The 22,184-nt window shown below is 51.6% G+C and overlaps 1 protein-coding gene across 4 annotated transcripts; it reads left to right on the forward strand.

Annotated features, from left to right (window-relative positions):
- Window positions 1-1,877: 1,877 nt before the first annotated feature.
- METTL22 (methyltransferase like 22) lies at window positions 1,878-21,972 on the forward strand. Of its 4 annotated transcripts, none has more exons than XM_027613906.2 (11): window positions 1,878-2,063; window positions 8,102-8,267; window positions 9,674-10,030; window positions 12,679-12,719; window positions 12,809-12,953; window positions 16,063-16,134; window positions 17,487-17,540; window positions 18,308-18,388; window positions 18,597-18,699; window positions 20,321-20,489; window positions 21,864-21,972. In XM_027613906.2, the coding sequence occupies exons 2-11, from the start codon at window positions 8,162-8,164 to the stop codon at window positions 21,897-21,899; spliced, it is 1,164 nt and encodes a 387-aa protein (XP_027469707.1). In that variant the 5' UTR covers window positions 1,878-2,063; window positions 8,102-8,161; the 3' UTR covers window positions 21,900-21,972. The 4 variants fall into 4 exon arrangements, with proteins under 4 accessions (XP_027469707.1, XP_027469705.1, XP_027469708.1 ...); XM_027613904.2 differs by lacking the exon at window positions 1,878-2,063 and adding an exon at window positions 5,409-5,496; XM_027613905.2 differs by lacking the exon at window positions 1,878-2,063 and adding an exon at window positions 6,619-6,781.
- The last annotated feature ends 212 nt before the right edge of the window (window positions 21,973-22,184 follow it).

Below are 22,184 nucleotides of genomic sequence, written 5' to 3' on the forward strand. Positions count from 1 at the left end.
TTGGCTGGGCGACCCTAAAACAATTCGCAAAAACAATGGTAGCAGGCACTATAGATACTGCACCACAGCCCCTCATCCAGACCATTTCTGTGCCTGTGGGCCTGACTTCTGACAAGGCGGCCCCAGGACATTTTCACTGAAGTCACTCTCCTCATATGCGGCTGATCAGAAAAGCCAAAGAATTAGCAGCCCTAACCAATGACTGTAGGATTCGGTGTACAAATACCGTGGTGCCTTCAACTCTTAGGTGTGACAACTCAGAAGCACACATTTTACACTGGTTCCAAGAATTCCCCAGCAAGATGAAACTCCAGGGAACTGAAGCCTTCCCACTCAGCTGGAGGGGATATAAATGGTGCAACCACTTTGGAAAATGGGCTGGCTGGCCCTCAAAAAATTAAATATAGCATTACCCTAGGACCCAGCAACTCCACTCCACGGTATGCAGCCAAGAGAAAGGAAAACTTATATCCATATAAAAACTTTCCATGTGTATTCATAGCATCCTTACTCATAACAGCCAAGAAAAGTAGAAACAACCAAATGCCTATCCAGCAACAAATGCACAGATAAAATGTGGTCTATCCATATGATGAAATATCATTTTGCCGTTAAAGAGGAACAAAGTAATGAATCATGCTACAACATGGATTAACTTGGAAAATATATGCTCAGTTAAAGAAGCCAGACACAAAAGAGGGCATATTGTAGGATTCCATTTATGCGAAATCCATAGTCAGAAAGCAGATTAGGCACTGCCAGGGAAGAGGACAATTGGGAGTGAATGCCCGTGGGCTCGGAGTTTATTTCTGGGGTGATGAGCACGTTCTGGAAGGAAAGGGTGGTGCCACCTATAGAGCTTCATGAAGACACTAAATCCCCCGATTCGTAACCTCGCTCGTTTGGGCAGCTATAACACCACACCAAAGACGGAGTGGCTCATAAACCACGGAGATTTCCTTCTCAGAGTTCTGGAGGCCAGAAGCCCGAGGCTGGAAGTCCTCCCGGACCTGTCCCCACCCTACCTTCCCCCAAGAAGAAACCACTACTTGAGTTTGAAGACATCTTTGCAGACTTCTTTTTGTGCATTCACATAAGCTGCATACATCCTGGGGGGGGGGGGGGGACAAATGTAATATTTTGTGAGCGTTTTCTCTCACATACATAAGATTTATACAGTTTGTACGGCCCTGTAACTTGTTTATTTTTTTTAATCTAATGTGACTTGGTAAAATTAGTGAAATTAGTGGGGTCTTTAAAACTGCAACAGAGGCTGGCAGGTTACCCCCAGGGAGGCAGGAGAGTCGAGCCTGGAACCTTCCTCGTGTTCTCTTTTACTCACTCTCAAAGATGGGTATGATCATCAATACTCAAGAAATTAGAATGTTAAGTTCCAGGGAAGTAACTCGCCCTACCACCTAGTATGTTAAACGTTCCCCGCAATTCAGTGTTGAACAAGTGGAAAGGACTAGTCAGTGGCCCTGCTGTGGATTTGAACCCAGCGCTGGCGCACCCGAGGGTCAGCTTGGTGCCTCTCCACACAGAACAGGGAACCAGAGAAGCAGGCGACCGCTGTGCATTTGTAGCAGGTGGTGTTAGAAGCTAGCGGGAGGCAGGGGGGCAGAATTATAATCACCCGGCTGTCAGCAGTCTGAGGGGAAGAGCTCTCCCTCGGGAGGATAAAATCGTCTAGAGCTGATTGGGAAAACACATCAAGCATTTGGTAAACACACGACCTTTGGAAAGGGGACTGCTCTGAATACCCGAGCCAATAATAATCACCTGACAGCAATTTCCTGCAAGCTGGTTTCTTATCATACATCTCGCAGTGCGTCCACCTTCCTTTGTTGCATACATGATCTGTCATTAGCCCAGGCGGCGGGGGTAATGTACATACCGGCATGCGTGGGCTGGCACCATAACCCTTGTGCTGCCAAGCTTTGGGAGAGCCGCTCACGGGAAGAGGCATACAGAAAAGGGCCTTTGGCCTAGGCTTCATCCAGCACGCCCGCTCAGACATCTGGGAGACCAGTCTGCATGCCAGCTCTGCTGGGTGACTTCCGGTAAGGCACTTCATCTCTCTGAGCCTCGGGGGTGGTCGTGTGGATGAAGGAAGACCTGAATAAGAAGGGGCCGGCAGAGTGGCTTATAAATAACTGAGCAGTGGAATGGGGAGGGACCTCTCCCCTTGCCCCCACCTGCAGAATCCTGCAAAGAAGGGCTGGTTCTCACTCCCCCTTATTCTGATAAGCTCCTGTGGTGTTGCAAACTACCCCAAAATTTAGTGGCATAAATAATAACCCTTTTGTTATGTTCATGGATTCTGTGGGTCAGGAATTCCTGCAGGGCACAGGGGGGCTAGCTTGTTTCTGTTCTGGGAGCCTTAGCCAGGAGGACTGGGGGGCGGGGGGGGGGGGGCGGCATCCCTTCCAAGATAGTTTCTATTGTGGGTTGAATTGTGTCTTCCCAAAAGATATGTTCGAGTCCTGACCCTGCACCTGAACATAACCTTATTTGGATATAGGGTCTTTGCAGATGTAATAAGGTGAAGACAAGGTCATGCTGGATTAGGTGAACCCTAATCCAGTAACTAGTACCCTTACCAAAAGGCCATTTAGACATACACATACACAGAGGCAAAAATTGGGAGTGATGCATCTGTACACCAAGGACTGCTGAGAGCCACCAGAAGCAACGACGGAGGCAAGGAAGTGGTGTGGACTGAATGTTTTTGTCCCTCCCCAAATTCATATGCCCCTCCCCAGCCCCCAGTGAGGCTGTGTTTGAAGGATAGAGCCTCTAAGGAAGTAAATAAGGTTCAGTGAAGTCATAAGGGTAGAGCCTGACCACGGAGGAGGATTCACGTCCTTCTGAGAAGGGGCACCAGAGAGTTTCCTCCCTCTCCTTATGCACACAAAGCAGAAGCCAGGTGATGGCTGAGAGAAGGTGCTGTCTACAACCCAAGGGGAAAGTTTTCACCAGACCCCAAGCATGCTGGCACCTCGGTCTTGGACTTCCCAGCCTCCTAAACCATGAGGAGATCAATGTCTGTTGTTTAAGCCATGAAGTCTATGGTGTTTTGTTACAGTGGCCTGAACTGACTAATACAGAGGATCATTCCCTAGAGCCTTTGGATTTGGGACTTCTGGCCTCCAGGACTCTGGGAAAATAACTTCTTGTTGACTTAAGCCACTGTGTTTGTGGTGACTTATTACAGCAGCCCTAGGACATTAGCAACAGTTTCATGGCTCACATTTGCAGGGCTTAGAAGGATGAAGAACAGATTCACCAGGCCTGTTGACCAGATGGTCTGCATGTGCCCCGCCCCCAGCACATCTGGGGTGTTTACCACGTGGATGAACTGCTGTAAGCAACAATAATAGCTTATAAGGTCCATTAATCTTTGACAAAGCAGGAAAGAATATCCAATGTGAAAAAGACAATCTCTTTAACAAATGGTGTTGGGAAAACTGGTCAACTACATGCAAAAGAATGAAACTGGATCACTTTCTTACACCACACACAAACATAGATTCAAAATGGATGAAAGACCTACATGTGAGACCTGAAACCATAAAAATCCTAGAGGAAAACACAGGCAGTAACTTCTTTGACATCAGGCGTAGCAACTTCTTTCTAGATATGTCTCCTGAGGTAAGGGAAACAAAAGCAAAAATAAACTATTGGAACTACATCAAAATAATTTCTGCACAGCAAAGGAAGCAAGCAACAAAAACTAAGAGGCAATCTATGGAATGGTAGAACATATTTGCAAATGATTATCTGATAAGGGGTTAGCATCCAAAGTATACAAAGAACTTATACAACTCAACACCTCAAAAATAAATAATCTGAGAAAAAAATGGGCAGAAGACATGAACAGACATTTTTCCAAAGAAGACATACAGATGGCCAACAGGCACATGAAAAAATGCTCGACATCACTTGGCATCAGGGAAATGCAAATCAAAACCACAGTGAGGTATCACCTCACACCTGTCAGAATGGCTAAACTCAACAACACAAGAAACAACAGGTATTGGTGAGGATGTGGAGAAAGGGGAACACTTGTACACTGTTCGTGGGAATGCAAACTGGTGCAGCCACTCTGGACAACAGTACGGAGGTTCCTCAAAAAATTAAATAGACTACCCTATGATCCAGCAATGTCCCTCCTGGGTATTTACCCAAGGAATACAAGAACACTCATTCAAAGAGATACACGCACCCCTGTGTTTATAGCAGCATTATCTACAATAACCAAGATACGGAAGCAGCCAAAGTGTCAATCGAATGATGAATGGATAAAGAAGATGTGGTGTAGATATAAAATGGAATATTATTCAGCCATAAAGAAGAATGAAATCTTGCCATTTGCAATGACAGGGATGGAGCTCGGGAGTATAATGCTGAGTGAAATAAATCAGCCAGAGAAAGACAAAAGACAAATACCACATGATCTCACGCATACATAGCATTTAAGAAACAAAATAAATGAGCAAAAGAAAAACAGAGAGAGAGAGAGAGAGGGAAACCAAGCAACAGACTCTTAACTATAGAGAACAAATTGATTGTTACCAGAGGGGAGGTGGGTGGGGGGGGTGGGATAAAAGAGTACACTTATAGGGGTGCGTGGGTGGCTCAGTCGTTAAGCGTCTGCCTTTCGCTCAGGTCACAATCCCAGGGTCCTGGGATTGAGCCCCACATCGGGCTCCCTGCTCGGCGGGAAGCCTGATTCTCCCTCTCCCACTTACCCTGCTTGTGTTCCTGCTCTCTCTGTCAAATAAATAAAATCTGAAAAGAAAAAAAAGAGTACACTTATAATGATGAAAAAGATAAAAATAAATTTAAAAAATAAAAGCTTCTCCTCAAAAATATATATACATAACTTATAAGTACAGTTGCCATTTTTCGGGGGCTCACAGCATGCCAAGGATGATGCCAACTGCTTTACAAGCATTATTCTATTCCCCCTTTTGGCTTCGGAGAAGTCCAGCCTGGGTTGCAGATGTGACCCTGCAGCTTCTTCTACCCCCAATGCACTAAAATCCTAGTGATGGAGACAGGTAAACATGTTTTGACAACCAGAGTCACAGGTGCTCTGATGCGGAGAGCCCAGACACTGGTCAACGTGAGCTGGAGAAGGGGGACTCAAGGAAGGCTCCTGGAAGAGGTGACCCCAAAGTAGGATTGCCGCTGGGTCCTAACTTACGGTAGGACGCTCACGGCCCGACATGGCAGGTCCGTGTCAGGCCTCGTGAATGGCGAAAGGCACAAAATACGAGGGACCAAGGTCCCACAGCTTCTTGTTTAGGAAGGGTACCGAGGAATCTGTAGCCAGGGCAGCTCGGGCAGGTGGGCGTGGCCACGGCGCGGCGCCGGCGGGCGCGCGCAGAGGGGGCGTAGCCGCGCCTGCGCAGACCGCCTACTATGGCGGCCGCCTGAGACCAGGCCGCTAGAGGACTCGGCCGGACTCTATCCTGCAGCCCGCGGCCGGTAAGCTCTCGGGAGAGGCGGCAGGATGGGGAGAGTGCAGGGAGCCTCCTGGCAGCGAGCCTAACCTTGAAACCGGGCCCCCACCGACCTGAAGCCCTAGTCCCCACTTGGCCTCAGTGTCCCCTGTCGAGCAATGGTGGTGGGAGAAGGAGCCTTGTCATGTGGGTTTCTGTCCGGGCCCAAGCAGCCCTCTCGGTTCCGGATTAAGAAGGGAGGACGAGGCCGAACTGTAAATGCCTTTTGAGAGGCGTTCAGGGAGGCGGCAAGACTGAAAGAGGAGCCCTGGGAGGGGAGGAGGTCCCTGGAGCCCCTGACTCCCAACTCTGCGCGCCGCCCCCGCGCCCCCGGACCGCGGTCCCTCCAGCTTCCCAGTCTTCACACCCTGCCCAGCATTATCCCGCGCCCGGACACAAACTGTCACAGAACTTCGCCCAAATCCCCATTGTTGAATGAGTGGGCAGAGTGACACCTGAAAGAGGGAAAGCCTGGGAGGCGGGGACGTATTTCAATCCTCAGATCCCAGCAAACTGCTTTTGGAGGGGAATCCTAGGGGAGAAAGGCTGAGAGCGTCAGAGTCTGGCCCCCACGGCTTTAGAGAGCCAATGCACTCAAACCCTAGTGATGGAGGTGCGAGGGGGGTCCCATCTGCAGTCTGGGTGTTCTTTCCCTCTTCTCCAATGAGGAGACGGGACTGAAACGCATCCAGTTGTAGCATTCCCAGACAGAGACATTTAGTCCTCTTTTTGGATGCAGCCTAATTTTTCCAGTCCTCATTGGTTGAGGGCTTTTGCCTGAGGATGGAGCATGTCTCCTCCGTCACTTTCACCAGCACCATGAAATCCTGCATCATTTTACTAGATTCACAGCCTCGCTTTACAACCCACTTGCTCTGTGCTGGCTTCTAGTGTCAAGTGGGGGAGTCAGCATGGAGACTAATTTAACAAGGGGTCAGCTTTTTCACAAAAATTTTTTGTGTAAGTACGATTTTGGTTTCCACATGGCAAGTCCTTAAATGTAGGAACTCCAGTTATTTGTGCTCAAACTATGAGGACAGCCTGGGTTATTTTTTTTTCCAGTTTCCAGTTGAAGAAATAGAGGCCTGAGAGGTTTCATGACATGCCTAGGACACACAGCTAGTGCACACCTACCCAGGTAGGAACAGCTCCTGTAGGAGGTCAGGAGGCGTTTGGGCCAAACGCCTGAAACCAACCCCAGCACAAGGAATTAACAACCGCTGTGGGCCACGAACTCTGCTCAGTTCTTTACACCCCAGGAACCCTGCAAGGTGAGAATATATAGCTAAAGAAACAGGTCCAAAGAAGTGAAATGATTTCCCCCAGGTCACATAGCTACGAGGTGGGAGACTGGGGTTTACACACCTATTCCACCCAGCATCCCAACCCATGGCTATGCATGTTGCTGCCTTTTGATGCTTTTTGATGAGGCAGAACATCGGGTTGGAGAGGAAGCCTTCCTGTTTTGACCTCTTTGCAGCAGGCGTAGTTTTCCACACTTCAGTTATTGCTGTGTCACCTGCATAATTTCCCACATCTGTACATCACCTGTACGGTGATTGCCTTGGTTGCTTTCCCTTTGAATCTACTCCCCCCACACACTTTTTTAAATTTAAAAAGAATGTTTTAAAGCAGCAAAGGGTATTTGGGCCATTGGAGTCAACTTCTAGGATAAGAAAAAACCAAAGGGGCAATAACTAAATGCAAAGTGTAAATTGTGATTGAATACTGTTTTAGGGAAAACCAGCTATAAAAGGTATTTGCATGAGAAATGGAGAAAATTGGCTATGGACAGGGCTGGGGTTTTATTTTTTATGTATTTTTTTATCTTTTAAGATTTTATTTATTTATTTGACAGAGAGAGACAGCAAGAGAGGGAACGGAAGCAGGGAGCCTGATGTGGGGTACGATCCCAGGGATGCAGGGCCCGATCCCAGGACCGTGGGATCATGACCCAAGCCAAAGGCAGATGCTTAATGACTAAGCCACCCAGGCGCCCCAGGGATGGGGTTTTAAACGGTACAAAGGAATCATAAATTATCTTAGATTTGCTAACGGTCTTACGGTTATGTGACAGATGTCTTAAGAGACACTATAGAGGAATTTAGGGATAAAATGTGATGTCTAGAATTTACTTTCAGTTCAGGGAGGTAAAAACCCAGGTAGACAGATCAATCGAGCCCATATGACAAGGTGTTGATCACTGGATCTAAGCAGTGGGTATATGGCTGTTTATTATGCTATGCCCTCAACTTTCTTGTCTATTTGAAAACTTTCACAATAAAGAAGTTGGAAAAGATTAAAAGGGAAGGAAAACTTTATCAGTATAAATAGAAATTCAGATCCTTTGCCATAAACAAAAGATTCCTGTGCAAATGAACACACTGCAAACAAAATAACACAATTCTAGCTGGATTCTTTTCCCTTGCAAAGGCTCCGAGACTTTCTACTTTAGGAAAAACATAAGAAAATTTAAAAAGGGAAGCGTCTTCTCCTGGGGTAATGCAAAGCTGTTTACCACCGGACTGGGGAGTGTTTATACCGTTCCCCGTTGGGACCTGCTGTCCTGAGGACTTGATCTTGCCTTCCAGGTGCTGCTGTCCCATGATTCACGAGGAACCCGGCCATGGTGGCTGGCCCCCACCCCAGCTATGGATGAGGTCACCTTCAAAAGTGACACTGTGCTCTCAGATGTCCACCTCTACACCCCGAACCACAGGCACCTCATGGTGCGGCTGAATGGCATGGGGCAGCCTGGTAAGGTCCTGGACATGTGCCAGGGGGCCCAGCCCCATGGATCTCATTTTGTTTTCTGCTTTCTCATACTCCTCTTTTTGGGTAAAAGACTAGGTAGATTGCATTGTTCAGCTGTTATCCTCATACCACTTCTTAAGTACCCTTGTTGCATTGAGTGAAGTCCTGTGCTTTCCTGAGCACTTACTTTGTACAGGGTTGGGGGTAGGTGGGCAGTACTTGATGCTGGGAATGCAGAAGGGAATGAGCCCAGCCCTGCTCTCAGGAAGCCCATGGTCTGGTCGGGAGTCAGGGTTCAGGCTCCCATTGCCCCACCCCAGTCCGGCCCCCTTCATCACCGGGGGGCCTCCAGCTCTTCCCACCGGGGCTCCCTGGCTTTGCTCTGCATACCCTCCCCCTACTCATCTCCCCAGCAGCCAAGGGGATCTTTAGAAAATGCAGATTACATCAGCACCTTGATTTAGACCCTCCAGTGGCTCTGCCTTGCTCTTAGAATAAAATCAGACTCTTCACCCTGGCCTGTGAGGCCCAGCCCAACCCAGCCCTTGCCTGTGTGTTCACACTTACCTTTCTTTGCTCCTTCTGTCCCTCATACACTGCATGCACTTCCTCCCTCAGCGCCTTTGCCCTTGCTGTTGTTCGACTCAGAAGATTCTTCCCTCCCAGCTCTGACTCCAAATGTCACCTCACACAGGTCCTCCCTGGCCGCCCTCCCCAGCTTTGATCACTCTGTATTAGCTTGTTGTGGTGTAATTAATACTCCCCTTTCCCTTGGGTCCCAGTTTAGACCCTGAGTTCAGGAACTGGAGACCCAGAACAGATGAGTGGCTGGCCTGGGGTCGGGTAGCCTGGGGGGTTGGAGGACTGCAGTCCAGGACTGTCCTCTTGAACCCTTGCACCCCCACCTCCAGCCCGCCCCTCTGGAACACATACTCTTACTGAAACTGGTCTCAGTGACGTTCTAGCCACCAAATGGGGAAGGCCACTTGGTGTCCTTGTCCTGTCTTCCAGCCCTTAACAGGTGGAATGGTGTAGTGTGAAGGGCATCAGTTTAGGAGTTGAGCAGACTGGTTTGAGTCTTGCCTTGGCATGTCAAAAGCTGTGTGGTCTCGTTGGCTCCCTTAACTGTCCTAAGCCTCAGTTTCCACGTTGTAAAGTGGAGCCGGGACCACTCTACATAGCGGCAGGGAGGGCTGAGATATGGGGGCCAAGCACCTTCACAATAGATGCTCATCAAGTGGTAGCCGTTCTCAATGGCCCCAGCTCCTCGGCTGAGTCAAATGAGCCTTTTCTGTGGGCATTACTATGTCTCCAACTGGTCTTTAAAACTGTCCGGGTGGAAATCAGATTTTCTGCAAGAAGGAGACAGCTTGGAGATAGTCTCCTTTTGTGTTCATCTTGCCTTGCAGTTTTCCTGTCCCAGTTCAAGCTTCTGTGGAACCGAGACTCTCAGACAGACTCAGGGGTTGAGGGTGGCCGTCATGCCGTGGGTCCCGCAGAGGAAATGCCTCCCTCTGGGCCGGGTGGTGCCAGACCCCCTCTGGGGAGTGGCTGCAGGAGTGACGCCACCATCCAGGAGGGGCTGGGAGCTCGGCTGGACGAGGACGGAGATTTGGACGTCGAGAGGAGACCACGGGCAGCTTCGGACCCCGAGCCAGCGGGGCCTCCGAGAGACAAGGTACATCCCACGATTCTAACGCAGGAGGAAGACGACCCCCTGGCAGACGAAGCACAAGAGAGCAGCCCCCAGGATATCATCAGAATAGGTAAATACAAGTCTGGCTCGCCTGCCAGTAGTACGGCACCACGGTGTGGATCAGGGCCCAGTGTGTTTGTGGGTCAGGGAGAGTATACAGATCGGAAGTACCAAGCCCGAGGCCACGCAGCTGGGGGGGTTAGTGAGGAAGGTTCTGAATCTATGTCCATCTCCACAGCCACGACTCTTGCCACTCCCAGCACTGCTCATTTGGGGGAAAAGAGCTCTGGGTTGAGTCTGTTCCTTGAGATCCAGGGTCCCTCGTGGTATCTGAGGCCCCAGTAAGCCTGGGCACTGGCATGGGGGGGGGGACACAGGGTCAGTTAGGGCATCCTCAAAAACAGCAGCAGCGGGGCGCCTGGGTGGCTCAGTCGTTAAGCGTCTGCCTTCGGCTCAGGTCATGATCCCAGGGTCCTGGAATTGAGCCCCGCATCAGGCTCTCTGCTCGGCGGGAAGCCTGCTTCTCCCTCTCCCACCCCCCCTGCTTGTGTTCCTGCTCTCTCTATCTCTCTCTCTGTCAAATAAATAAAATCTTAAAAAAAAAAAAAAACTCTTCCATCCACATGTCCATACAAGTAGTTACTGAGTGCCTGCTCAGAACCCTACTCCGTGCTTTCCGTGGATTACCTCTGTTCCTCACAGCCTTTCCAGAGATGAGCATTCCCATTTCACAGAGGTGGGAACTGAGACCCAGAAAGGTTGAGGAACTTGCCCCAGGTCACACAGCCAGTCAGTGGCAGAGTGATGATTCGCACCCAGGTCTGTCTGATGCCAGAGCCTATGTTCTTTTTTTTTTTTTCTATTTTTTTTTTAAAGATTTTATTTATTTATTTGACACACACACACACACAGCACAAGCAGGCGGAGTGGCAAGCAGAGGGAGAAGAAGAAGCAGAGAGCCCAACATGGGACTTGATCCCAGGACCCTGGGACCATGACCCGAGCCGAAGGCAGATGCTTAACTGACTGAGCCACCCAGGCACCCACCACAGCCTATGTTCTTATGTCATGTGATCAGAACACTGGAAAGTTCTGGCCTGGGGAGACGTGGGGGGGCTATGATGGCTCATTTTGCTCTCAGCTTTCACTTAATTGGCCTCCCTGAGGGAGGTCTGCCACCAAGTGGCAGACTTGGTTATTCTATACCGAGGGTTCAGCCTCTGGTGTGTGTGTTTAATGTCTGGGGAATGCACCATCCCACAGGCTGAGAACAAAGTCCCACAGCAGAGGGCCTGGCCTGTCCCATCTCACGGACCTCATGGTGAGGCCCTTCCTTTCAGCATGCTGTCAGTCCTTCCCACCCTGCGGGAACAGAATGGCAAGGCAATTAAATGCTCGAGCTACAGGGATAACCCCTGGGTGTTCCATCCCCAGCTGTATGCTTCCATCTGTAAGGTGTGACATAAGGGACCAGGTCTTGGACTCTGGCACGCTGCAGAGCTGGGCTTTAACCCACCTCCACCCCTCACAAGCCCCGTAACCTTTTAGAAGTGTCTTGCTCACCCAGAGCCCGTGTTTGCACCTATAAACTGGGGGCCAGGATACTGCCCTTTGGTAATCATTTAATAAGTAATGCCAAATACGTGCCTGTATGGGGCCTGGTACAGAGTGGACGCTAAGCAGATGTCAGTCTCCTGACCCCCTTTTCCTCTGACCCACAGATCAGGTTGTTGTTTTCAGGTTGTGGACCCCTCTGAGAAGCCAGTTAAAAAATACCCGGAGGGGAGGGACAACTGGGTGGCTCAGTCGGTTGAGCTTCCAACTCTTGATCTCAGCTCAGGTCTTGATCTCAGGGTCATGAGGTCGAACCCCCTGTTGGGGAACCAAATAGCAGGGGCATGCAGGCTGCCCCCCTCACCTCGTAGGGCAGACCCTCGTGGAGGGGGCGTGGGCAGCATCACCCATGCTGCTTCTGACCCTGTGGTTCTCTGCCCTGTCTTGGTCCCTCGGTCCCTTCTCCTGTTCCATTGTGAGCATGTGGTCCATTGTGGGCAAGTCTGACAAGCACATGGAGCCCCCCCCCCGCACTGTGCACGTGTTGTGCGTATTTTAATTTGATAGCCATCCCCATCCTGCTTAAGAATGCGAGAGCCAGGTCTTTAACAGCAAAGATGTTTGCCATGTTCCTCTTTCTCTTCGGTCTCCTATTTCTGTTCTCTCCCCGCCCCCCATACCACCACAAGATTTTATCCTAATACATTTTGTGCTTGAGAATACATCTTATCATAGTTCACCTGAAAAGGGATACAAACTCAAACTCACTTTGTTGACTTCTGGTCTGGTTCTAAGCATGAGAAACATGCAGAATGCACCGTGACTGTTGTCAGCATAGAGCCGATCCAGACGACATAAACACACTGTGACAAGTGTGCAGTAAAGTGGATTGTAGGGTGCGGTGTGTGTGACCAGGCTGGGCCAGCACCTGAGGGACAGAGATTCCCGGTTATCGGAGCCAGCCTCTGTGCCTGGTCTGTGAGTGACGCTCACACAGCCCCTCCCAACTGTCATACCACCCGTGTTTCTGCCACTCTGGAGAATGCTCAACTCCAGCACCCATCCGGCTGTGTTTGCAACAGGTTTGCAACCTTGTCTTGTCTGTGTTCTGTCCGTCCCCATTTTCACAGTAGCCCTTTCTCTTTTGGTTTCCATCCTGTCCAGAACACACCATGGCCACCCCCCTGGAGGATGTTGGCAAGCAGGTGGGTAGGTCCCGCCCACTTCCTGTGGCCCCAAAGGGTCTCCCTGGAGCCTCACGTCAGCTGTCATTCCTTGTCCGTCTCTCCCCCAGGTGTGGCGGGGTGCCCTGCTCTTGGCTGACTACATCCTGTTCCAACGGGACCTCTTCCAGGGACGCACCGTACTGGAGCTCGGGGCGGGCACAGGGCTGGCCAGCATCATGGCAGCCACCGTGGCACGTACCGTTTACTGCACAGGTAGGCCCACCGTCTCGGGCTGAGGGCAAGTAGTTTCCCCACAGGGCGTGCCCTGCTATGTCAGAAAGTGAGGCGGAACAGCCGGGAATTGAACTTTGGCTGCTGTAGATTTTGCTATCCCGTTCCATGGTTTTCTTCACCCTCTGTTGTTTTCTCAGTCATGTTGGGATGGCCCAGCACGGCCCAGGTGCAGGAGCACTTACAGTGCAGGAGGCCCCGCTGCCCCACCCACGAAAGCTGGACATCTCAGAAAATCAGGAGGGGTCCGCCTTTTATAAGGCTTGAAAACAGGCTTCATGTTTTTTCTCTGTTATAGAAGTCTTGCCTATTTTTTTGTGGAAACTTCCTAGGACAGCAAGTCAAATTGACTCAGACTTTTACAGTCCCCAGATTCGTTCAACAGTATACAGTTTATTGAGTGCCCACTGTATGCAGACATGGTCCTAGATGCAGGAGATCCAGGAGTGAGTAAGACAGAGTTGCTGTCCTCCGGGAGCTTTAGAACCATTACTTGAACTGTTTGTCTATGGGTTTTTTTTTTTTTTATCATCTTTCCCCTTTTCCTTTGAATGTACATATTCCAAAACAGTAGCTGAAATCAGACTATATATTCATTGCTCTACATTGCCAAAAATGTGAAAAAACATTTTTTCAAGAGTATTTTCCAAAGTCATTAGAAATTATAAATATGACTGAATGACCAGGTAATGTTTCATCTTTTTTTTTTTTTTTTTTAACCATTTTCCTGTGTCTGGACATTTTGGTTGTTCCCATGTGTTTTGGTGTTTTTGTTTTTCTCTTTGCAGCTTTGTCAGTTGCCCTGCAGTGAACACCTTTGTTCACCATTGTCTGTTGATCCTCACACTAGGTTCCTAGAAGCAGGTGTGACCCTTTTTAAGCTTTCTTTTTTTTTTTTTTTTTAATTTTATTTATTTGACAGAGAGAGATAGCGAGAGAGGGAACATAAGCAGGGGGAGTGGGAGAGGGAGAAGCAGGCTTCCCGCTGAGCAGGGAGCCCGATGTGGGGCTCCATCCCAGGACCCTGGTATCATGACCTGAGCTGAAGGCAGACACTTAACCGACTAAGCCACCCAGGCACCCCTTCCCTTTTTAAGCTTTTGATACATATTGCCAAGTGACTTCTTTCTCAGTTTTTTTTATTTTTTATTTTTTTAATTTTTTTTAAAGATTTTATTTATTTGAGAGAAAGAGATACAGCACGAGCAGGGAGAGCAGCAGAGGGAGAGGGAGAAGCAAGACTCCCCGCTGAGTAGGGAGCCTGATGCAAGGCTCCATGCAGGGCTCCATCTGGGAACCCCGGGATGATGACCTGAGCCGAAGGCAAACGCCCAACCAACTGAGCCACCCAGATGCCCCACTCTCAGTTTTTTATTTTGAAGTAGTGTTATACTCACGTAGAAGCTGCTAAAATGTTACAGGAAGTACCATAGATCCCCCCACCCGCCCACCACAGTGATGTGATGTCACGTACCCGCAGTTCAGTGGTGACATCCGCAATTTGCCAAGGGCATGGTGCTCTCAACTACACCCCACTCTGGCCCACACGCTTTTTCCGAAAGCATGTACTAGTTCATGAGAGGGTAGGATCTCATCAGGGGAGTGTCACTGCACTTTAAATCTTCAGGGTCTGCTGGGCAGAAAGGGGACATCTGCTGCTGTGGTTTGCATCTTTGTTGATTCCTAGTTCCCTTCCTCATGGCGCCTCTGTGTTTCTTATGAGACTGGAAAGGGAAGTTAGGGATCGCCTGTGATGCTGGCACACTTTCCAGATACTTTGCATTGGCCACTGGCCGGGAGTGTGCGGGGCAGCCCTGGTTCTGCTCTGTGCCAGGGTGCAGGCAAATTTTCAGCGAGCCTTTCCCAGAGTCAAGCCATCATACACCACCCAAGAGCTTTGCGCTGTGCCTGGTGCCTAACAGCAGCATATAACCAAGGTGTCTTATCCTTGAGAGGGGGGTTTCCTGGCACAAGGAAGGGAGCTCGCATCTATCTACATGGCAGGTTCTAGTTGGCAAAGCCTTTCACATGCTTCAGCCCCGGCTTGTGACTTCATAGTGACCCTGGGCAGTAGTCAAGGAGTCTGTCACCATCCTTCGTCCAGATGGGCAGACTAAGAGTAAGGTCACATGCTGGCCCCAGGTCATACACACGGCCGCTATCACATGGCAGGTGGGGGAGGCGCCCATGGTTCATACTGGTTTCCATGGAGCAGAGTTCTGTGCTCTCCCTCCGGGGCTGGCAAAGGGATAATTGGGGGGCAGCCCCAGGTCTCTGGTCTTCCACTGCCACTTGGCCAAAGCTGCTCCTCTCTTACCTGGTTTATATGTTAAAATCCCACAGAAGATCTATTTGAACAAAAACTCCCATAAAGATTTACAAGCTGCTGAACTGGTTGTGTGCTATCAGGCACACACCATCAATATTCTCTCTACCCAGTGGCCCCGGGAAAGGGATAGGTGTGTCCCAGGCTCTGCATGTTCCCTGGAATGGAGAGTCCTCAGTGGGTGATGGGACGGGGTCGGGACGTCCATAGCCATAGTGGGCCGGGCAAATGTCACTCACACAGCTTTCTGTGCCTTCCATGCATACACTCTCCTAAGTGAAAATCAAAGTTGGGTAAAATGCCTGCACCCCCGCACCCCATGCCCCATCAAGGATGCATGGTACCGAGGATTGGTTCTGCTGAAATGGAGGGAAGTGCCACCTTGTCAGAGCAATGGGCGGCTCAGGAGACAGGGATGGCCGTGAGGAGTCATGCTCCGAGAGCGTGCCCCCAGCGTGTAGGAACCTGCCCTGTGTCTCAATGAATCACCTCCAAACACCCATGCCTGTTTCTTTCATACACACTCAAAACAGCTTTCACCCCTTCCCTCTGGACTGCAGAGTCCATCCCCACCAGCACCGTCATCTCTTACTGAAGGGAAAGGTCGTTAAAGAGGAACTTAAAGTGAACATACTTAATGTTGGCAGTAAGCCTACAGGAGAAACGACTTTCCATTTTGCACCTCTCTGCAGTCAGGCTTTTGAGCCTGGAGATGGGAATGCGGTGGTGGCTGGCGTTTTATGGCGTGCCCTTCTGTCGTTCCAGATGTCGGTGCAGATCTCTTGGCCATGTGCCAGCGAAACATTGCCCTCAACGGCCACCTGACTGCTGCTGGAGGTGAGGCCCAGCGGCTCTTCCCCCTGAGAGGGAGGGTTCTCTGTTTGGCAGCTGGGACAAACACCCTGTACCATGACTGTGGGAGCTGAGTTCTGCCTGCTGCCCTGTAGACCCAGGTGAACGGAGGGAGCACAATCGTGGCTTCACGGAGCTTCGGATCTGATGACTCTGTCCTTGTGTCATCCACTCCTCCCACACCCACTGCCGAGTCCTGCTTCAGCTCTCTCCCTCCTGGACATCACAGCGGCCCCCACCTGATCTCCCAGCTCCTTGTCTGCCCCACCCAGGCTGTCCTGCAAGCCAGACTCTTCACTCCCCACAGAAAATCTTCAGGGTTGGAGTCCAAGCTCGCCCTCTGGCTCCCAAACATCCTGGTCTGACCCCTGCCTGCTTTTCCTGCCTTTTACCCTGATAGCCTTGCTCTCCAACGAGCCGAGCACTCATTTCACTTGCTCTTGGCTCTGCCTGGACCATCCCCCCACACCCATCTGCCTGATTGTTGGATTTCTGCCTTGACGTGATAGATGGCGGGCAGCCACTCCTCACTGGACTTCCTGTCCAGACCTTTTCCGAGCAGCCTTGCGGGGGTGGGGGGGCACTTTCATTCAGATCAGGTCATTCCAGCCCACAGGCTTCAAACCCTTCAGTGGTCTCCTATTGCTCTCTGAGTGGACACTGAGCTCCTCTGCCTGTCTCAGGTCCTGCGGGGTTCGGTCCCTGCCATCAGTAGCCTCTGCCTCACAGGACCCGCTCTGTGCCGGCCTCCCTGGCCTGTCTGAGGGTCCCAGACCTCCAGACGAGGTCACAGTTCCCTACCACAGCCTCATTTCACCTCAAAACGTTGCATTTTGACGTCTATGTGACCAGTTGATGGGTATCTGCCCCCCCCACTAGGCTACGCGCTCCATGGGGCAGGGGCCTGTCTGTGTGATGCCCCGTCGCATTGTTTGTTGAACGCCCAGTCGTCAAGAGCTGGAAGGGAGGAGTAGGTGTGACTCATGTTCTCTCTGAAGCCTCCCCTGACACCGCCGTCTGCCACCAGAGCTGGTCTCTCCTGGGCCCCTGGCACGTCCTCTCAACAGTGCCGTGACCACATGGCCTGGCTGGTGCGCACTGGCCAGCCAACCTCTCCTGGGCTGCTGGTGCCCGAGGACAGGGACACGCCTCCTAAACCTTTGCATTCCCTGTGTCCGGTGTGAGACCCGAGACCTAGCGCTCAGAAAATGCTGCAGGGAAGGAGAGACATGGAGAGGATGTTGGTGGGGGGGCGGGGGGATTTGGGCATAGAATGGGAAGGGTCAGCCTTTTCTCTGTTTTGAGTTTGGACATTCTGCTTGGTTTTGCTTTTGCAGGTGGTGTAGTTAAGGTCAAAGAACTGGACTGGCTCAAAGACGACTTGTGCACAGGTGCGCATCTTCTTGTCCCTCGTCCTGGCAGACTCACGGCCCCTCGTCCTACCTCCAGGACGTCAACCCTGTGTCCTGGGCTGAGCAGAGGCTCCCGGCTATTGCCACAGTCCCTCAGCTCACGGCCAGTCTGCTCCATCGGCTGATGAGTGACCAATGCTGGTCACTTCTACCCACTCTGTCACTCAGACTCGCGGTGTCCCTGTACAGTAAGCACATTAGTCCCCAAGTTACAGGTGAGGACAGACGCTCCAGGTTAAACACCTGCCCAGGACTGGGAGGCAGCCTCCCAATATGGCTCTCTGTCCTCTGTCCATCCATGGCAGGGAGTCGGCCACGTGGCTTCAGAGCCAACTACATGGGAGAGTTTTCTAAATTTATTATACAGGCTTTTTCAGACCTGCACGCTTGTTCACTCTTTGTATAAACGCTTGGTCACCTACCCTCCCTGGCAGTCCTTGAGGGCAGCCTTACTATACCCATTCTGGTGCAGAATTGAAACCCAGAGAGGTGGAACACCTTTCTCAGAGTCACACGGCAAGTTCATGAGGACAGCAGTGCCTGCTCCTCAATGGCGGAGGCAGCCCCTGGCAGCCGCGTGGGGAGCCGTGGCCCTCAAGCTGGGGCGCTAGGATTCAGAGCTGCCTGGCCATGCCCGCTGTTCCGAGCTACCCCCAGCTCTGTTTCCTCTCCTGAAGCGTCACTCAGCCTCGGAGCTGGCCCACAGAGAGGGGAACTTGCGCAATATGGCCTTTCTTCTTTCACAGACCCGGAGGTCCCCTTCAGCTGGTCTCAGGAGGATGTCTCCGACCTGTATAGCCACACCACCATCCTGCTCGCAGCTGAAGGTAAGACGTATGGTCACAGCGGCGCCTGGCCCCCCCCCGCGGAGCTCTGCCCGGCCTCCCAGGTGCCCCGCTGCACCCGCTCGGTTTTCAGCATGTGAGCTGCGGCCGTTGCACGTTCACGGGGACCTGGCGCCGTGTCCGGGAGTCCTCCGAGGGACAGATCTCCCTGATGGTTGCGTTTTCCCCTCGCCCATTTCCTTCCCCGCAGTGTTTTACGACGATGACCTAACCGACGCTCTGTTTAAAACGCTGTCTCGCCTCGTTCACAGACTGGAAAACGCCTGCACGGCCATTCTGTCTGTGGAGAAGAGGTGAGCTCTGCGCCCCCGAGAGCCGGGCGCCCCCTTCCGAGCGCACTCTCATCGGCGGCGTCCCGTCCCTCACTCGTTGAGCACCTGCCGTGTGCCAGCGCGTACCGCCCGTTACACGTGGGGCCTCCCGTTACCCGCTGGCCAGCCCACCTCACCTCTCCAGTGGGAAGAGAGAGGCTGAGGGGCAGCAGGGACCCTGTCACGGCTGGTCTGTGAGCGGACTAGCACTTGAACGCAGCCATGCTCAGAGCCGGGACACGTGGCCACTCTTTCTGAATGTCCCCTCCAGGACATCATCTGTCTCCTCAGGGCCCCATGTCCCAGTGCAGACAGAGCCCCTCCAGGACGTTTGCACTTGAACATCCTGAAGCATTAGGGCTCCCATTGACAGAGTATCCATTTTATGGTGGACACAGTACTGGACACTTTACATCATTTTTTCCAATTTCTCTGCTAGGGCACAACTTTTCTGAAAGCAATTTGGAGTGTGTAGCAAAAGCCATAAAACCAGGGCACTTGGCTGCCTCAGTAGAGCTTGTGATTCCTGATACTGGGGTTGTGAGTTCAGCCCCACATTGGGTGTAGAGATTACTTAAAATCTTAAAAAAAAAAAGAAAAGCATGAAACTGACCCTACTTACTGACCCAGCAGTCCAGCATCTAGAAATTCACCCTGTGGAAGCGCTCACAGCTGTGTCCGCACTGTCCACCTGGGCGTATCCATCACAATGTTGTTTATACGGATAATATCGAGGTGCTTCTTCACGGCACACGTGAGCAAGGACTGCATGTGGACCACGCCTGGATGCTGATTTTACAGACAGAGGGAAACCTTGAGAGCCCTGACTGGATATTGGAATGTTAAAGAATTATCATTACATTTGTTTTAGGTGAAACAAAGAAGCAGAGGATCCTTTATCTTTTCGAGTTGCGTGTGGCTGTATTTACAGAGGAGACACTGTGGGCTGGCGTTAGCTTTTTAATAATCCAGTCCGGGTGTACAGGAGGCAGAGGCCACAGCGGCCATGAGCTGGCGGTGGTTGAAGCTGGGACAGTTGATCATGCTGTCAGAAATTTCTTGTAATAAAAGATCTGGGAAATAAAAGGGGGAAAGGCCAAAAATTTGAGTTTCAGCATGAATTGTGTTGCTGGTTTAGGGTATAGAGGTGGCTGAGTGGCCGGGCTGGGAGGACTCGGGAGAATGTGTTCTGAAGTCGCCCCTCTGATGGCTGCCCACCCACTGCTCTCAGGCCCTGCCCTTTGTACACTCACTGCAGATACGGTCGTGGGTACCTCGTGTGCAGATTCTTTGCTGGGCAGGGGAGGCCAGTCGGTGGTGGTCTGCATCCACCTCCTGCTCTACTTTGTAGCTCAGGGCAGGGCCTGTCTTTCGGGTAGTGGTATCTTAGCCACCTGACTTTTCCTCTCTGAGCCTTGGTTGCCATGTCTGTAAAATAGAAGCAGTGACTATATGTCCACCTCCTGGGCTCTCCTTCAGATTCAGGAAGGAAGCGCACCCAGTGCTCAGTACACAGTAGGCGCTCAGTGAAAATCCGCTGGTGGGGAGTGAGGCCAGGGAGCAGCCGGAAGGCGAGGCATGTGTGTCGGCTGCTTGTTTGCAGGCTGAACTTCACGCTCAGACACTTGGACGTCACGTGTGAAGCCTACGACCACTTCCGCTCCTGGCTGCAGCGGCTGGAGAGGCTTGCGGACGGCCAGCTGCGCTTCGCGGTGGAGCCGGTGGAGGCCTCCTTCCCACAGCTCCTTGTCTATGAGCGCATCCAGCAGCTGGTAGGTGTGGCCCCACCGCATGTAGGCCATCGTTGCTGCACGTGACACTGCTGACCCCAGGGCCCTCCAGACACGGGACCGTACCCTGTGCTGTCGAGGCGGAGGAATGTGAGCAGCCGAAGGCTGTGGTGGGCTCTCCCCTTCTTAGGGGTCACTGTGTCTGCAGGTGGGCCTGTAGGCCAACCGTCGCCTTGGACTTGAGAGCCTGTTCTCTCCCTGCGGGCAGTTCAGGCTCCAGAGGAAGTAGGGCCGAGCACAGGAGGTGGTTGGTGACACAGGAAGGCAATGAGGGCACTTGGTGGGGTTCTTGATGTAGGAGCCCCAGTCCTGGAGGCCACACCTTCACTGTGGGAATACACTGGCCTCTCAGACTAGGCAGGCTTAGCTGATGACCAATGGCCCTTCTGACCAGGCACAGTGGGTCCATCAAACTAGGCCTCTGAGTAATCATACTAGTAACGGCACACAGGCCAGGTACCAGGCCGAGCTCCTTTCTCCCCTGCCTTGGTGGATACCGGGACAAGGTAAGTCACCCCACCAGGCAGCGACAGAGCTGGGTCTTAATCCTGCAGCCACATCACTTCCTATTACGGTTTTTAAACCCAGCTCATAGGGGGAAATCTGGGAAACAAAATTACCCTTGAAAATCCCTTATAATTACCAGGAGCTGCAAGTCCAAAGGTCTGGAATGAATGACTTTTGTTCTTTTTGCCTCTTGGCTGTGACCGCCCCTTCTGTGGTGGGTCTGTGGGGACCAGTCCTAGTTCTCAGGAGGTGAGGGGAGGATGAGGGGTAACAGAGGGCTCTCCCTCGCACGCTCCCCAAGCAAGCACAGCACTGGATTTGTGTGGTTGCCATGTGTGAGGAGCAGCCTTCTGTTCGCGGCTACGCCACCTCTGGGCCACCTTCCTGCCCGCCCGTCTCCCTGTAGACGGCAAACGGTCTACTGCCAGTGAGGATTCAGTCCCCACTAAGAACTTGGTGTATCTGTACCTTCACCTGCCGTGTCAGAAGGAGCAGCACACGACCAGGAAAATCAGCTCCTCAACAAAATTCAGCAGTCATGGGACGTGGCACTTATAGTCTCCCCAAATGGAAAAATTGTGACTTGCTGCCATTCTTCTGGTCCGTTTTGATCGTGTGCTGTCCTGATGCGTCTTGGATGAATGCCAGGACTTAGCCATCCAGCTCTTCTTCCATAGTGGGGCAGAAAGAACAGCCCAGAGCAACGAAGAATCAGAAGCAGCTCCCCACTCCTGCGGCAGCGTGCGTGCTGCCCCGTGGTGACTCTTCTCCTTTGCTAATTACTCCCTCTCTGATGTTGTGAGGTCTCCTTTGCGAACCTTGGGAATCTACTTTCTCTGTTTCCTGCAGGAGCTCTGGAAGATCTTTGTGGAACCAATAATGTGACCCATCGCATCCACAAGCACGGCTTCTCGACTGTTCTTAGAATGTGTTTCTAATAAAATGGAAAGCTCATAAAACAATGTGTTTGAGATTGTTTCATTTTAAAAATGTGGCAGACGTACTTTATATGCCTCAGGACTGTTTGCTGGAGTCCGTTGCTGCCTCCCAGCAGCAGCCAGAGAATGTCCTTGCTCTGGGCTAGAAGTCCATCTAGGTGCCTGTTGTCCATGCTGTCGGCTTGTCATGTGTGTGCCAGGATGTCTCGAGAGCTGTGGCCAGGTTGGGCAG

This window comes from Zalophus californianus, chromosome 10 (genome assembly GCF_009762305.2).
Source record: "Zalophus californianus isolate mZalCal1 chromosome 10, mZalCal1.pri.v2, whole genome shotgun sequence".
Classification (NCBI taxonomy): Eukaryota; Metazoa; Chordata; class Mammalia; order Carnivora; family Otariidae; genus Zalophus; species Zalophus californianus.